Genomic DNA, 18243 nt, shown 5'->3' with positions numbered 1-18243 from the left:
TGGATGGGAAGGGGCCACCCAAGCTTATGCTCATCATTCTTAAAATCAAGAGATGCCAGCTTCAGAACTGGCAAGGAGGGGTGGGAGCTATAGTCCAGTCATCAGCTTTGTCAGTATTAAGACTAAGATATTAATCAACATGATTGTACTTTAGTTTAATGAACTTTAGCTCTACCCCCAATGTCTTCTGAAGGGGCCCTGCTGTGACTGCCACCTCTGGTTTAAGGTGAATTGGTAGCAACAAGGGGTACAGCCTTTTCCATTATGGCACCATTACTGCAAAATTAACTTATAGTTGAGTTACACCATCCCTATTAGCCTTCTGGCAGGGGCTGAAAGCATTCTTCTTTCATTGAGCCTTTCCTTCTTAGTTCTGCTGCTTTTGATTTATAGAGCGTGTTAAAATGTTTCTATTCTTTATTATTACAAAAATGAGTTTTGTAAGTCATCTTGGGTGCTCCAATAACCCGGGGGGGGGGGGGAGGCAGAGAAGAAAAATCAATGTATATATTTCCTGAGAGCATTGTTCTCAGTGTTCAATGTTCTTTATAATCACATTACAGATAAGGGAACCAATATATTGGCTTGCCTATTATCACCTAGCACAGCATTTCTCAAACTGAGTCAAGAACCAATTTCAGGTGGGTCACATAGCACCTAGCTCAGCCACCGTTGAAAATACAGAACTGAAACTAGAGGACTGCAGAGCTGCTGGGCAGAACAGGCTCCCAGTGGGAGAAAGGTATGGTGCTTTGCCCTGAATAGGTGGGAAGATGGGATGCTGGAAAGGGGGAGGGCTATGTGGTTGGAAAAGAACCCAGGTCCACTTTGATTTCCAAGCTAGAATGTTTGAGTTTTGAGCTATGCAAAATAACTGCATAAGCACAATGTATGATGGGAACTTTGGCTGATCACAGCTTAGGTTTGAAGCCTGAATTAATGTCACTTCCAGCCATGACATCACTTCCAGGTTGATGACGTCACTTCTGATGAATCCGGAAGATTGTCATTCTAAAATGTGGGCCCCAATGCTAAAAAGATTGAGAACCACTGACCTAGCAAGTTCATGTCTGATGTAAGATTTGAACTGAAGACGTCTTAGTTCACACTTTTAGCCACTATACTACCTTTCGTTTTGTGAAGGCAGTTCAAAGGGTGATGAAGCTTTTCATAAAGATACAGATCATAAGGAAAGTAACACCGTTCATTATATCCTTATATATACTTATTTTTTCATATTTCTATATAGCCCTTTCCTCATTGTATACATGGCAACTCCTCCTTTTATACTCACAACAACTCTGCAAAGTAGATTAGGCTAAGAGGTAGTAACAGACCCAAGATTACCCAGTAAATCTCTCAGCTGACTTGGAATTTGAACCTGTCTTCATGGTCCAAATCAAACACTCAAACCACTACATCACACTGATTCTTCTGGTCTCAAAGCCAACACTTAAAGGCTGGTTTATACACTGAAGAATTTAAATCTTTGCTATAGCAGCTAACTGTAGTAAGCCACAAAAGGGGATCTTGACAAGATCTCTTTTGTTGCAAGCACAAGCACAGGATGAAAATGCAATCAGAGATGGAAGGCACTCTAATATCAGAATTCAATGAAAGAAGAAGATAGGACAGGACAGAACCATGTGTGGGTCATCCTAAAGTCATTCTACCTGCTGCACAGGCATTAAGTTATTAAAATAAAGATATTTAACAGCAGGCTTGGCCCAATCCATTGGTCTCCACAGGTTATCATGCTGGGGATGCTAGAGCCAGAACAATCTATACATTCAAGTCACTTCTATACATTTCCTAGAATCATCACCATAAGTTTTGTTTTAATGCTATTTTTAATTAAATATCAAAAGGTGAATTGTAGATCTTTCTGAATAAATGTCAGATCAAGTACCTTAATTATCTAGCATGCTGCAGTAAAAATATTCAAACTGAAGAATAAGATTTTCAAATTGCAGGTAACAGACAGCATAACTAAAATTAGGTTCCAATTCTACAAATGGTTATATAGAAAACCTTAACAACTTCAGGGTATGCTCTTTTTTGTTACATGTTGCAACATGTTTTAAAAACCTGTTGGACAATGTTAAAAAAATAAAAGCTGTTTTGCAACTCATATATAAGCATTGAAATACAGGATAGTCAGGAACCTTACATGAAGCCTTCAACAATGCTGTTTTAAAATAGCAGTAAGACTTCCTAGGGATATAAAATCAGCTTCAACCTCAAAACATAATTATGGCAATTTTTGCTACATAAATTCTTAATGGGCAGTTTTTTCCCCTATGAAATAGGGCAAGTTGTAAAACTCTAACAGCATATAATTTATTTGTTATTTACACTTAACTGCAAGCATCTCCCTTGACACAGGAACTATTATCAATAGTTGGTTTTCTTGCTTGATATTAGAGTGGTTGGGTGATGCTTAAAAATATTCCTTTTTGCTAAAGTGCTTTGTGTCTTTTGGCAACTTCATAACTCAATGACATCTAATTCAATCCTTAATTGCTATTGAAGCACTAAAGCTTAATCTATGCAACACCAAGAATTCAACTTTGCTGTATTGACAAAGCCTTTTCACTCTAGAAATTCTATTTACCCTTTCATCTTTTTATGTCCTCTTGAGATGGGGGGGGAGAGCGTTATCTGCACCCAGGATAAAAATGTTGCATACTCAAGTCCTTGCATTGCATTTTCAGATTAAAAAAAAATTATACTCCTTGTCCTTAGCAGAAAACTCCCATGCGCAGTACAATTCAGGGATGATTACAAAGAAATTACTCCACTGTCTAATTTCCTCATTTTACAAACTGTAGTACAAATCACAGCAGAACCAACAATTTAGAAATATATGCATATATGATGGCCATGGAGCCAGATACTTTACCCTGTGATAGCATTTGTCCAATCTATTTGCACAAGCATTTTGCTTCATACACCCATCTCCCAAGAAAGCCCAACCTCATCAAATATAAATTAAGTTTGATTTTCTATTCAGCTCACATCTGTCTCATTCACAACCACACTAGTCCAAAGCATTTCAAGAATGAAATAGATTTGTTCATACAAAATAACAGTTTAGTTATTGGTACAATCCATTTCACACTGTCTGGGTTCTCCAGTTTCATACTTTGTAAAAAAAATTCTCTCTGCTGTTCTGCAGTGTATTCTGCAGATTGATCCTTCTGCAGCAAGCTGCTGCCCCTGCACTACTGCAAACTGTACTGGGGCTGTCAACCATCCCCTATATCAAAACATAACTCTACTGGGTGGTGCAGGGTATCTCTACTAATTATTAAATGTGATTTCTGTACTGAAGAGTACAGGATAATAATCTCATCCCCTTCTCCCTGAATGTTCAATACTGTTTCCCAGGACATTTAGGCAGGAAAAAGTGCAACAAGCCACTGGATGAAGAAGTATCTTCTAGGTTAGGGCATAACAGTATCACTTCCTTCAAAACTGTTCAATTTCACAGAAAAGAGAACAGAAACCCATATTTAATACTTTCAGATTTGCTCCAACAAATGCCTGAAAGCTCATGGCAAGCGCTAGTTCAGGGGTGCCCAAACCCTGGCTCTGGGGCCACTTGTGGCCCTCAAGGACTCCCAATTCGGCCCTCAGTGAGCCCCCAGTCTTCAATGAGTCTCTGGCCCTCCGGAGACTTGCTGGAGCCCGCGCTGGCCTGATGCAACCACTCTCAGCACAATGGCCAACTGTTCGACCTCTCAAATGAGCTGTGGAATGAGGACACCCTCATTCATATAAGTTCCATCTCTAATATATTCATTTATGTAAATTTATTCAAATTTTAAATGTAAATTAATTCTTTTTTTCCCAGCCCCCGAATGCAGTGTCAGAGAGATGATGTGGCCCTCCTGCCAAAAAATTTGGACACCCCTGCGCTAGTTCAAAATTAGTTTTGAGATCCACAAAACCAACAGGGCACACAGCCTCATTACATCTCCCTTACAATGCAAGTTCTATTTCAGCAGGTGATTGGACCAAGGAAAATCTGTGTCCAGTGACTCATCTCTAAAGCAAAAGTGACCCTAAAATCAAGTCCATTTGGGGAAGCCTGTTACTTGGAACCCCTCAAACTACATATAGCCACTTTGAATGCCTACTTGGGGAGATAAAGCTGGATGGATGTCAATTTCAGCAGAAGGGCACTCTGTGTATAATCAGGATCTTTGTCCCTTCACTACTGATTCTTTTGACAGCCTGAAAACTCAACAGGGCACATAGTTTCATTACATCTCCCTTACAATGCAAGTTTTATTTGAGCCGGTGACTGGACCAAGGAAAATCTGTGTCCAGCTACTCATCTTTAAAGCAAGAGCAACCCTAAAATCAAGTTCATTTGCGGAAGCCTGTGACTCGGAATCCCTTGAACTACACTTTGAATGCTCGCTTGGAAAGATAAAGCTGGATGGATGGATGGCCAGATATTAGTAGCACTCTGCAGGTATTCAGGAGTTTTGCTCCTTTGCTATTGATTCTTTTCAAGCTTGAGAGCCTGAAAACCAATACAACACATGGTATCATTACATCTCCCTTACAATGCAAGTTTTATTTGAGCAGGTTACTGGACCAAGGAAAGTCTGTGTCCAGTGACTTGTCTCTAAAACGAGAGTAACCCTAAACTCAAGCCAGGGAAGCCTGTGACTTGGAACCCCTCAAACTACAGACAGCATTTGAATGCCCACTTGGGGGGATGGATGGATAGATAGATAAATAGATATGGCAGCCACATAAGGGCACTCTGCGCACGCCCAGGAGCTGCAGAAGGGCACTCTATGCACGCCCAGGAGCTCTGCCCCTTCACTACTGATTCTTTTCAAGCCTGAAAGCCTGCACTTAGCCTGTGCTGGGGCCGAGCCCTACAACCACTGTGAGAAAGGAGAGGACTGGAGCAACTAAGGGCACAACCCTATGCACACTTACCTAGGAGTAAGCCCCACTGACTACAATGGGAGTTACTGATGAGGAGACCTGCACAGGCTTGGGCTCTGCGTGTGGCGCCTCCACCACCGAGGGCTGCAGGTCCCCGGGCGTGCACTGCCTCGCCTCTGCCTCCCCCGGCCCCGAAGCCCCGAGCGCTGCAGCCGCGTCCCACTGACTCCTCCGACCAAGCGGCTTGGGGAGCCCGGCTATCCCCAAGGGAACTCACCACAGCAGCCCCGCGTTCGCCCGCGTCCTCCTGCTCTGGACCTCACGCCGCCACCAGGAGCGCCGACCAGGCAGCTGCAGGCACCGGGAGATGGAGGGCGAGGAGGAGGCACCGCCTTCCGCTTCCTTCCTTCTCGTCCCCACCACCTTTCGCACCCTGTGGCGTCCAGCGTGTGCGCATGCGCGTCCCCTGAGCCTGCAGATTAAACACGCCTTGCCCTTCACAAAGATGGCGGCGCGGGCGTTCTCCGCGATAAGGAGTAGCAATTGGTTGAATTGGCCGGAGAAGGGGCTTGCCCCTGACAAAGATGGCGGCTCAGGGTTTCTGTCCTAACCCCGCAGGATAGAGTTAGAAACCCATAGAGGGCTTCTGAGTTGCACTTGTCTTCAATGGCATAAGGGTGCATGCAACACCTGTGGATTGACTGATAGGTGGCATGAGTGTAAGTTTCACCCATGCAGCTGCGGCGGATGCTCCCTAGAGATCCCCTGTGCTTTCCTTCCTTTGGCCTCAGAAGGAGAGTCTCCCACAGGATTGCAGTGCATAGTTTCCTCAGAAGGGGGTCTGCAGCATGTGCAGTGGGACTTATTCCCAGAGAGATGTGGCTGGGATGTCAGAATGATAAGAGCCACACTGGTGCGCAGGCAGATGAATGGAGCATCACACATAGCACTGAATTGAGTAGCAGCGTGGGAGGGGGCACATTAGATATTAGTGGGTGCTGTAACTAGATTGATAAAGAAAATGTCTTTACCCAGTATGTGATTAGTCTGTGGAACTCCCTGCCACAGGATGTGGTGATGGCATCTGGCCTAGGTGCCTTTAAAAGGGGATTGGACAGGTTTCTGGAGGAAAAGTCCATCGCAGGTTACAAGCCGTGATGGCTATGTGCAACCTCTGGTCTTAGAAGTGGCCTACCTCAGAATGCCAGATGCAAGGAAGGGCATCAGGATGCAGGTCTTTTGTTTTCTTGTGTGGTTCTGAGGTACATGGTGGGCCACTGTGAGATACAGGACTAGATACGCCTTGGGCCTGATCCAGCAGGGCTGTTTTTATGTTGTCATGATTTACAGCGCATCCTTGTACATGTTTACTTGGAAGTAAACCCCACTGTGTTCAACAGAACTTATCCCCAGCCAGTAAACTCTACCAGACTGCAGCCTCTCTGCTTTATTGCAAGTTGAATTTCCAGCCAGAGGCACCCCACACACACCAAACATACAAGGGCAACCAAGGATGCAAACCTACACACACACTTACCTGGGAGTAAGCCCTATTGAACTCCATGGAGCTTTATTCTGAGTAGACTCTCATAGGCTTGCATCCTGAGGCTGCAATCCTATACACTTACATGGGAGTCAGTCCCATTAAAGACTTCGAGTGCACATCATGTACTGTATAGTAATGCGCTTTCAATCTAATTGCAATGGTCCTTTCAATTCAGAACACACACAAGTCCCAGTTACTGCCCAGTTACTGCCCAATCCTATCCATATCTACTCAGAAGCAAATCCCATTGTAGTCAATGGGGCTTACTCCCCGGTAAGTGTGGATAGGATGGCAGCCTCAAGCTAAATGCTGACTCACTGGGCATTTATTACTCTGACAGCACAATCCTATGCACATCTACTCAGAAGTAAGTCTCATTACATTCAATGGGTCTTTCTCCCAGGAAAGTGTGTATATGATTGCAACCTAAATGGTGCAATCCCATGCATGTTTACACAGAAGTAAACAGCACTGCATCCGATCGTGCTTACTCCCTAGTAGCAATGTTTAGATTAGCAATAAAGCTGAATCCGAAGTGGGACAGGAAGCCAGGGGAATGTGCATTACTCTGTATTTTTTCTCTCTCTATGGTTCTCCCCCCTCCCTTATTTTAAGCCGCAGCAATAGCAATTGCTGGTGCAAAGGAGGAAGCCAGGAACTGCTCTCCTGGGTGCTGGAAAGGTAACCCTGCAGGGCTAGTGGAGTTCTGTTCTCTTTCAGTGGGGGTCGGGAAGAGATCTGTTCCTCTGGCAGTGTGAGGAAGGAAGACTGTTCTTCCAACCCACTCCGGGACCCGGGAAGGCTTCTGAGACCCCCTTCCAAGATTCCCCTTCTAAATGCAAGCTCATCAGATGCTCTTAAGGAAAGCAGGGCCTGATTTCTTTGGAAATCTTGCAGAAATCCATTTATGGAGGAGATCAAGATCAAAGTTTTGACAGTAAGGATAGCTTCATGGCTGAGACACCTGAAATTAGCAGCATCCATTATGCTGTGTGTGTATCTATAGCATTGTGGAAATAAGAGATGCCCAAAGGGGACTGGGGGTGGTGGTGGTGGTTTGTGCAAGGAAAGGCAAACCACCTTCTCGCACAAGGAAATGAAAGACGAACGCCTTTTGCTATAGCCGGCCATGATCACAAGATTCTTTAGAAACTCCTCCGTTGTTTTATTTTTAGTGGGCTAGCCTGTCCTCTCCAGTGCATTCTGTAAAGCCGTGTCTTGCGTTTCACTGCAGTCCTGCAAACTGGCCGCACTACGTTTTTGCCCGCAGATTTCCTGTGAGGTTGGTAGATCTCTTGTTTTTACGAATGGCATGATCTCAGGGGTGTAACGAGGGTGGAGCATGAGGGGCACCTGCCTTAGATGCTATGTGGGGCTCATGACTACTTGGACTCTGCCCTGCTTATAGAGAAAGTGCAGGCAGCTTCGTGCGCCCTGATTCCTTCTCTTGTGGAGGCTCCCCTTGGGGAGTCCCCACAGGAGAAGAAACGGACAGTGCCAGACCACTGCAGCAAGTACCCCTCCTCTGGAAATAAAGCAGGATTGATGTCACGTAACATCACTGCCTCAGGCACCTGTGCAGTGCATTACACCTCTTTTTCTTAACTTCCACCACTTCGTAAGTGTGAGATCTCAAATCTTGAGATCTGGCCATCCAGGAAAAGTTGAAGCATGTCCATGTTGGCCATGCACCATAAATCGCTGACAGGTGTGTGGGAAAGGGAAGCCTCCAATGGCAGAGGCCGAAGGAATACCTTAACTGCACGTGGATGGTTCCTGTGGCTTTAGGACATACTCAAGTGTTTCTGTTTGTTTGTTCTGTCATTAATCTTTGTGTGTTCTCAGACTACTCTAAAACCTTTGTGTAGCAAAAAGCTGCTTTTGGAGATTTTAAAATCTCATGTCTAATACTTAGTGTGAAAATGCCCCACATTTTTCTAGACTGGCCATAGATCAGCTGAAAATGGGAATTGTAATGCTTACAAAAGAACTGTTTCATGTGTTGTCCTTGACCTATTTCTTCTCCCCCCCCCCCCCGCCACCAGGGAAACAGTACTGGGAGTCTATTCATATGTATAAAAACCTCCACATTGCCCCCTTCTCAAAAGCATTTGAAAGGCACGCACCTAATTTTATTTTATTAGCAACCTTCAGTGTTGTTTTTTTTAGATTGTGAGCCCTTTTGGGACAGGGAGCCATTTAGTTATTTGATTTTTCTCTGTAAATCGCTTTATGAACTATTAGTTGAAAAGCGGTATATAAATACTGTTGTTGTTGTTTATGGCCAATAATCTTCCTTCTGAGTACTGTTTCAACTCTTGAGGAAAGATTGAAGGCATTTGAAATAACATCTCAAGGCATTTTCCAATATCTGTCTTTCATTGGCAGAATAAACCCTACATCACGTGCAAGTGGCATGACTTTGAGTTAATATTACTTCATGATGGTATGGGAAAGAAGGCACCATGTCAGAAGATGCTGCTAGCGAAACACATTTTTCTTTGAAGACAGCAGCTTTAAGAGTCTTTGATCTTCCTCTTTCCTGGTATAATTCTCTAAGCCAGGTAATCCTTGCATTGCAGTGTATTTGTTCATACCGCTTATGAACATTGAGCCAAAATATGCATGCTTCAGCATCAAATCATGTTTTATATAGTCTGTTCATGTAGCCAGGCTTGTTTAAAATAGCATATTTTGTGTGTATGTGTATGCTGTTTTGTTGTTAATATCCATTGAACATACAGTAGTGTTGAAAAACAAGTATATATTCTGATATGCCTTGTTTTATTGTACTGTATATACCAGACTGCAGAGGCTGCTTTGAAGCCCTGCAGTCCCAAATATCTTCAATTGTAGAGTTAATTCAGTTGTATGTTATTTGGCAAACCAATGTTACATTTCCTTATTTTTTTGTAAGAATCTTAAGGAAAGCATAATTGCTATAGTATACAGCTAACTGCAAAATATTTTCTGCTGTTGGAAATAATTTTTATAGAGCATATAGACATGAAATATAAAAATTAATTGTTTTATGATGTTAGTAGTTTAAGGCTGGAATCCTATCCATACTTTCCTGAGAGTAAGTATTATTGAACACAATGGAACTTACTTCTGAGTAGACATGTATAGGATTGGGCTGTAATTTGTGTACAATAAGTTAAACAATATCCTGCTAAGAACCACGCCCTAGGGTTTTGTTTTCAATACATGTCATAGAAAACTTAAGCCATTTCTGTTTTATTTTTACTTTATTACAATGTGTATGTATTGCAGGTTTGCTGTTGCTTATGATCTGATTTATAGGAAGAAGAGGGTAGTGTTGAAAGCTCATTATTGATCCTTTTTGATTCATTGAAGATGATAGAAGTAATTGTAGAGCTAGGATTTGCTGTTGGAAGTGTTGGGTGCAACATCTGTTTCTAAAACAGGCTAGGGTGGGGTTCCAGCTGCTAGGAATACGGTTGCACTAAAAGAGGTGGTGGAGTAAAAACAGACAGAATAGCTGTGAAGTTGGATTTGCCATTCCATTGGAGCCCTGGACTGAAATTAACTACATTAAAGTAATAGTTACATGAAGTGAAATTATTTTTAAAAGCATATTCTGCTAGTGCCCACCATACAGAAGAATGAATACTGGAGATCTACAAAATATGAACTGAGAACTTATTCACATGTCTGAATATGTATATTATATGCATGGTTCAGAGCAGCCTTCTAGGCATACAGCACTTATGCTTGTGGAATGGTATTTATTTAGCAACAGGGAAACCATGTGGAAGAAGGGACTTCCATGAAAGGATTGTCACACTGTATGCAAGAAGGAACTGATAATCCGCGGTACCCAACATCTCAACTTGCATGTGCAGGGTTGCCCAGTTCTGAGATTTGCAAGTGTAACAGGTGGATGCCTGCCTGCTGCTACACTAGTGAAGATATTTCTCCTTCTCCCCCACTACACATATACACAAAATTCAGATACCATTTTTGCCCTCTCCGTCGGTCACTGTTTAACAAGGGAAAGAGGTGATGACATAGCTAAAAGCTATGTCCTCCTGAACAGTCGGATCTATTGAGTAGAGGCAAAATATATTACTGAAGATTGGTAATTACATTGTTGATTAACATCGTATGTAAAAATTTCATGTGTCAAATATGATTTTAAACTAGTCCGCTCATTGACCCTAACCTAACAGAATTGTTCATTAAGGTTGTATAACAGTGTGTACTCACTGCTATGCTAGTACAAATGGTACAAATCACTATAGTACCATGGCAAAGTTGCAGGCGGACACACTGGTGAAATGTTTAGTGCTTGTGTGAATTGTTTATTGATAAGCTGTGCTTTATCATCCTGTGGGTGTAAGTATAGAATACACCAGTGTTTCTCGAACTGTGGGTCGGGACACACTAGGTGGGTTGTGAACCAATTTCAGGTGGGTCCCCATTCATTTCAATATTTTATTTTTAATATACGTATTATACTTGATGCTACCATGGTATGTGACTGTATTTGGGGAAATGTTAGACCTGTACTTTTTACAAGCTACTATGTATATTCTTTTAACAATGGTAGTAAATGGGACTTACTCCTGGGTAAGTGTGGGTAGGATTGCAGCCTAGGATTGTAACAAATTTTCCTGCTTAATGATGTCACTTCCAGGCATGACATCACTTCCGGTGGGTCCTGACAAGAAGTGAGTAAGAATGCTTGTAAAAGTGGGTCCCAGTGCTAAATGTTTGAGAACCACTGGAATACACATTTATATATTGCTATGCAACAAACAATTGCAAAAATGCATATGTTACGTATGTGAAGAATATCTGATGTTTTGACCCTAATAGGACCCAATGACTTCTTCACAACTCAGATTGATGAAGTGTTTCCGTGTTACTTAGAAGCAAAAAGAGAGAGTCTCTTTTACTTGCTGGTTTACTGTGGAATAAGTTTTTGTAGATTGGTTCTCTTCTGATACAGTAAGTAAGCCATGAAGGTGCTGGGTACTATAAACCAATGTTCAAAGGAGGACAGTGATGTCATCAGATAAGATAGCATGTTAATCCAAGTGTAGCACCATTGCCAAATCCTTAAAAGTAAGCAGGCAGCTACAACACTGGAATCAGACATACACAAACAAAGCCAAGGGATAAGCCAACCTCCTGTCTACAGTAAGACAGACTGTTGAAACCTCTTTCAAGCTGCAAAGCTCTAGGAACTGCAGAGAGTGCTGAATAAAAAGATGCTACAGCAGTGTCTCCGGTCACAAGAGAAAGCTTCAACAGTAGTACTTAGCAATATGTCTGAAAAATGTGTCTTAAGACATGATTTAAACAGAGTGAAAATAATAGGTTTGATTAAAATATTAACATCTCACTACAAATACACCAGGGTATATCTTAAGTCTATACCCAAAAAATATATGGGAAGGAGCATTATTCCTGTTAGGCCACAGATAACATTTGAAGTACTCACTTTCAGGTTGAAAGCAATAGTGGACCTGCCATTAACTGAAAGGGGCAAATGCCCCAGGTGCCTCTAGGACCATGTGGAAGCCTTACTGAGGCTCCTGATGCGGTTGAAAACTGTGCTTCCAGTTTGCCAGAAGCACAGTTTAAGACTGTGGGGAAGTTTCAGAAGGCTTCCTCAGTTCGTCCTGGAGTCATGTGAGGCTCCATTTCATTGCGGTGTGTGGGGGGGAGTGGATTTGCATGGGGAGGCAGCAGCATCTGTTGGGGGGGGTGCCATTGTGGACCTTTGCCCCAGGTGCAGGGCTGGGGAAGTCTGCCACTGGCTAAAAGTTTAGGGATGATGATCAATGTAAACACATTTCCTTATTGAGCAAGAAAGAAGGCCCTGATGTTGCTTTCAGGAAACACATCACAGAAAAGCATCAGACCTATGTCGGAAATATTTTGGCCCAGTTTATTCACTGCACATTCCTCAAAATCGAGGGGAGTTGCCTTGATGGACATTTTATTTTTATGAAAGTCTCATTCTCAGGTTCTAAATTGACACTCCAGTCCATCTGCTGCTGTGACAGAGCCCAATTACCTTACCTGCAGTCATATCTAGCTCTGTGAGACTCTTACTGAGAAAGAGAAATGCTTCTCATAGATGATTTTAAGTTAATAATCCAAGCAGCACAATCCTATACTAATACTGTACTGATGGTAGTGCAATATCAACATGATGAGTACAGTATCCAAAGCCTGCCCAGCATTTAAAGGAAGAATACTGTAGCCCTCCCACTAAACACTGCCAGCATCAGTGGAACCCAGCTCACCAATCATGGAGAGTGGCCTGATGTGCAAGGAGCTAATCCCAGTATTTACATAATCCCAGCACCAGCAGCCAGAGAGGTGGACCAAGCAGGGAGTGGGAACAGGAACAAGACCAGTGAGTGGCCAACACTGGGATGATGTTCCCTTGGTGATTTTTAGGAATGAGTAACACATCAATCATGGGAAGATGCCCAAATGGTGCATGCATGTGCACACAACACAAAGATGCCATAGCATCCTCATTCCGTACAGGAACTACTGTGGCAAAAGCAGCAAAGGGACAAAAGCAGAGGACTGCTAGAAATCCCAGTACCCAGAGTTCAAGTTCCCTTAGGTCACTCAAACACACATGCCCAAGAAATACCTTAGACCAAAGCCAAGCAAAGGATGGAAGAAGGCAGCCATGTAAACATGTTAAGGGCACAATCCTAACTTGCACTGGAGCCAGTGGGCCTGTGCTGCATCCAGCGCACGTTTGGGACCAGAATCAGTGCAACCAGAGGCAAGGGGGAAAAATCTCCCCTTAGCCCCTGTCGTGCAGCACTGGCCCCAATGGGTCTACTTGAATCTGAGCCACCCCAGGAGGCTCCTGAAATAGCCATCGGATCCTGGCCCTGCCTCCTGCTCCCTGCCCAGCTCCCCCTGCCCCAAAATACTTGCTCCCCATCCTTTCCACACCCCCATAGACCCCTACGTTGGCCAAACTCGGCCAACAAAAACCTAACCCGCTGGACCCAGCGCAGGGAGGCCAGCACAACTTCTTGTGCTGGTCTCCCTGACTCTAAAGTTGCAGCAAACATTCCTTATGGCATGTTTACGACATCCCTGGGTCAGCACAAGTAGCTTATGCTGGCCTAACCCAGGGGTTAGGATTGCACTGCACGTCCTATGACAAGGATCTAAGTTTCCCATCTGGAAGAGGACTTTTGACATGGGAGGGACCAGGATGAGTTGCATGTGGAGCCTCAACAGCTCTTGCAAAACGCAGGGTGCTGATGGCCTACTGCATGGAATGCAGGCTGAGAGCTAGGTGAGACAAGTTTAAGCCAAGTCTCACTGGCTTGCCTCACCCAGCAAGTCACTATCCTTTTGCATAACTGACCAGAAACACCCATGGCAGGAACAAAAGAAGAGGGGGAAGAAATTCTTGAACCCACACTGACCAATTTGCAAAGTTGCTATCTAACCATTCAGCTAAAGCAAAAGGCAGGCAAAAGGCATCTCATGCTACATTTAGTACCCTACATCATTGCAAACAGGCACACCTGGCTGGGAGGCTAAAGCACATAGACCTATTAGAAGGAGCATTGTTTTGTTCAATCATTGGGCTTGCATGTGACATAGAGCATCTACTGCTGCAGCAGCCTGCCCATCTAGCCATACCCACCCTTACCCTTTCCATTGTCACTGACATTTATTGGACTGTCTATATGCTGCCCTCGCTGTCACCCTGCTGCTGACTGCTTTATAGACCATTGCAGCAGAGAACAGGGATTTATGACCATGGAGGAACATTGCCACCACCACTGGAGCCTAAAGAGTCACAAAGTGAGGCTGATGCAAACCCTACTATCAGAGATGCCCTTGTCCTCTCACCTGCAGAGTCCCATCCTGAGGACAGCTGAGGTGAAAATAGTTAGGGTGGGATGAAGGGATCCTATCTACTAAGAAAGGGACACCAGGATTGCTCACGTCTGTTTTTATTGCACAGTCTCAAAGATGGAGCATCACTTGAAAGAGAAACATCCAACCATCACGTCTCAGTGGACCATTTGCCACTGCAAGTTATCTGAAAGCCAAGCAACAGCTGCCAGTGCGGTCTGGCTGCTTTGGTTGCTTCACCGTCTGTCAGGGAGTTTGCAAACCCTCAGGAATCTGACTGGAACAACTTGGTCAGCAACTTCACGAAGCAGCAGCTGGGCTCATGCTGGTTGCTGCAGGCTGGCAAGCTGTGGGCTTCCCTTGGGAAATGCACAGTGTTTTCACCTGTGTGAGAACTGTCTATGAGTAGCAAGGAGACACAAGGAGAAAGCATAACTCAGAATGGACAGCAGCATCAGTAACACGTTTTCTGGATTGAGATGCATCACAGGCCTACAGAAAACAAACTTTTAGTTGCCAAGGATGTTTAGACTAATTTAGGATTGGGGGGGGGGTACTGAATCAAAAAATGGCATCCTTGTGAGGAAGCTGCTTGAATCAGCATATAAGGTGACAAGGCCATACCTCCCCCCCAAACTACAAGCAATCAGGAAAAATCAATGCCATTTTTTGATTCAGCACCCCAAATATACCCAAGAATAGGTCTGACTTTTAAGACAGCAAAATCTGTGTAGACCTGTGTGTTTGTGGGGGAGAGTGGTGCCCTGTTGGAATTGAGCACATGGTGGCTCAAAGCTTTTTCTTTCCCTTTTCTGTGGGAGGGGCTGTAGTGGAACTCTGTGAGAAATGAGTGTTTTACCCCATATGGCAATGCTGCACTCTTGAAAAGAAAAAAAAGGGGGGGGGGAGGTTCCAGATAAATGTTTGGCCAACAGTAGCAATGGTTGAAGTACCTGGCTTTCACCGAGGGAAAGGAGATATTCACTGCTAAGTTGTTGCAAAATGAAGGGATGGTTAGACAACCCATCCCTTGAGAGCAAAGATGCATTTGGAAATACTGAAGGGCCAGTATTGGGGGAGGCAGACATGAGATGGATATGCAGCATTGATCAATTGTGGCATGGCATTCCCTCCCCTCCTTTCACTTGTGTGGAATGCATTGTCCTTGCTCCCCCTATTGGGATGGTAGTGGTGTGTTGGGACCTCCTGGGGCAGAGTCCTCGCAAGAAGAATTCTGAGAGGACAACAAAGTATCTTGCCATAGTTGTGCGAAGCAACAGTTGTCTGTGCGAAGTGCTCCCTTTGTGTGCCAAGTGCCTTTTCTCTAGTTCTCATCACCAAAGTTCTCATGTGTGTGCTCTATATCTGTGAGATGAGAGGCCATAGAGTCTATGCCAGCTCTGTCATTGGCATAGTGTTTTTCCAACATCAGGGGTGTGTCCATTGTCTCAAGGGGGGGTTAGGATATGATGTACATCAACTTCTCATCCCCCTGTATTCCTCTGAGGGCAACAGTATAGGACTCAGCTGTGACTTGGATACAAAAGGAAAAATACTGAAACACATGTATCATAAAAGATTGGATGAAGTCCTAAGATAATTTAATTTAAAAGATATTTGGAAGGAAACCAACTGTACAATTAAACTTTTTTTTTAATTCAGCCACCACAAGATGTAATCTGCTTCAGCAGATTACATGCTTCACCCAGATGGGTAAGGCTGCAATCCTATAAACACTTTAAGTAATTTAAGATGTACTGTACAGTATAGAAAAGAACTTGAATAGACTTTCATATGTTTATGAAATATGTTATTTGTATATCTAAAATGAATTTTACAAAAAGAGTATAGAAATAAAATTATTTGTTTTTCCTTTTGTAAAACACATAATATAACCTCCTTTTTATATGCATTCAAGGTTAAGATCTCACCAGGTTTAAAGAAGCTATTTGCAGTAACAGCTGTCGGTGCGATATCTGTGCTTTTCCTTGCCCATCACTTCAAAAGAAAACGTGGGAAGAAAAACAGGAAAATATCTCCGTGGGAACCTAGCCACCTGGTTTTAGGCTATACAAAAACACCTGCATCAGAGAAAGGTAGGTGATCTGTCCAAGAAAAGCTAACATGCAAAAGCTTAGAACAGCCATTTTCAACCACTGTGCCATTTAGTTATTTGATTTTTCTCTGTAAACCGCTTTGTGAACTTCTAGTTGAAAAGCAGTATATAAATACTGTTAATAATAATAATAATAATGGCACACTGGTGTGCCGCGAATGGTCCCCAGGTGTGCCGCGGGAATTTGGGAGAGGGTCATTTATCAATAGGACCACTGGGGGATGTGAGCCCCCACTGACAGCACAGTGTACCTTGTCAATTATCAAAAAGCTGATGGTGTGCCTTGACCATTTTAGTGCCTTGCCAGTGTGCCGCAAGATGAAAAAGGTTGAAAATCACTGGCTTAGAATTACTTGGAAGTAAGTTCAGTTGGAAGAAGTGGGGCTTAATTTCAAACAAACATGAACAGGGCAGGGATATATCTAAATTACTGGATCAAAATATATGATTGAATTACAAGCTTCTAGATATCTCAACATTCTGACAAGTTTCTGTTGGGCTTCATTCTTGTAAGTTTGTCACCTCGTGTTATGGTAGGAATTGGTCACTGGCAACTGGTTCCTGAGTTGCAAATCCAAAAACAAAAAGAGTCTGTTGGAGCACAGAAGCTGTGGAAGTGGGACTTGTTGATGATCTGATTTGGGGAGTATATGTAGGGACCTGACCCACCACAATTCCACTGTGGTTCTCTGCTGAAACACATTGCAGAGCGGGTGCTATGTGAATATGCTCATGATAGCACGTGTGCACCAGAACACTGTCTGCCTCTTCATTTCACTTGCTTTCTCAAATGCCTAAACTGTCTTTTTTAACTTCAGAGGTTGGAGGCTTGGATGGAGGATTGTGAGGGGATGAAAACATGTGCTCTCTTCCCTAAGGTGAACCTTCTGCCTTCCATAAGGTTTGCATAATCCTTCCTATCTCCAAGCCTGAAGCTGAAAAACAAGTGGAAAGTGGAAAATAATGGATTAATGCTTAGTGAATCACATGTTCAGAATCTCATCTATTGTATTACATAAGTCACATTCTAGAACAAAATTTTACTGATGTAATGTTGTAAGATTTCTTTGAAAGTTCTTCTACTATTGTTAAATTTATTGTTGAAGTACAGCAGGAGATTTTGATACTGCTTCGTTGAAAGATTTTGGCTATGTGTAATACTTATATCCACAGACAAAATCTTAACCCATTTTTGCCCAACCACAGGTGTACACATCTGGTCCCTGTTGTGTATATGCAACATTGGGCAAAAATGACTTAATCATTATATTTTTTTTCAGGTTCCAGTTGTTCCAGCAGCAGACAAAATCTGACACTTTCATTGAGTTCTGCTAAAGAAAAAGGTTCCCAACCCTGTATTAGTGCAAATGGAGGCCTCTTCAGTAAATATTCTGGTTCAGTGCAGAGTTTGGCATCGGTAAGCATAGCCTATAATTAAGGATTATCATCATGTACATTGTAAATGAATTGTGTGTCTTCCATGGGTTCTCATAATGATTTACAGCCCAATCCTGAGCAGCCTGCAGCGCCCAGGCTCGGCAGCTCCATGGTGGACTCCCGCCGGATCCTGCGCCTCCCGTGCTACCGCGGGAGGCTCCTCGGGAGAAGGGAACATTCATACCCTTCTCCCAAGTAAGGAAAGCAGCCCCACAATGGGGCTACTCCCTTTAGCGCCGACCAAAAGGTCAGCGCTAAAGGCACTCGTGTAGGGCGACCAGCCCTACCCGAGCACCTTGGATCCTGTGGAGCTCGGCTCTGCAGATCTGCCTCTCCCCCTCCCCCGACATGC

At 43.5% G+C, this 18243-nt stretch overlaps 2 protein-coding genes across 4 annotated transcripts in view; one reads left to right on the top strand and one right to left on the bottom strand.

Annotated features, from left to right (window-relative positions):
- USP33 (ubiquitin specific peptidase 33) overlaps nt 1–5322 on the bottom strand; it is a 60481-nt gene extending 55159 nt beyond the window's left edge. For both annotated transcript variants that reach the window (XM_066622835.1, XM_066622836.1), the window contains exon 1: nt 5189–5322. The gene's annotated coding sequence lies outside the window, so the exon portion shown is untranslated. The remainder of the gene's footprint in view (nt 1–5188) is intronic.
- A 1749-nt stretch (nt 5323–7071) lies between these two features.
- Nucleotides 7072–18243, top strand: part of MIGA1 (mitoguardin 1) — a 47152-nt gene continuing 35980 nt past the window's right edge. Inside the window, exons 1-5 of one of the 2 annotated variants that reach the window (XM_066624303.1) lie at nt 7083–7138; nt 7633–7739; nt 8846–9021; nt 16257–16434; nt 17735–17871. In XM_066624303.1, the coding sequence (XP_066480400.1) occupies nt 8923–9021; nt 16257–16434; nt 17735–17871 (414 nt within the window). In that variant the 5' untranslated portion in view covers nt 7083–7138; nt 7633–7739; nt 8846–8922. Of the gene's footprint in view, nt 7139–7632; nt 7740–8845; nt 9022–16256; nt 16435–17734; nt 17872–18243 lie in introns of both variants that reach the window. The other variant, XM_066624304.1, reaches the window with a different exon arrangement.

The sequence above is a fragment of the Tiliqua scincoides genome, chromosome 4 (genome assembly GCF_035046505.1).
Source record: "Tiliqua scincoides isolate rTilSci1 chromosome 4, rTilSci1.hap2, whole genome shotgun sequence".
Taxonomy (NCBI): Eukaryota; Metazoa; Chordata; class Lepidosauria; order Squamata; family Scincidae; genus Tiliqua; species Tiliqua scincoides.
The sequence above is the reverse complement of the archived record's forward strand: the minus strand, read 5'-3'. Positions and strand labels throughout refer to the sequence as shown.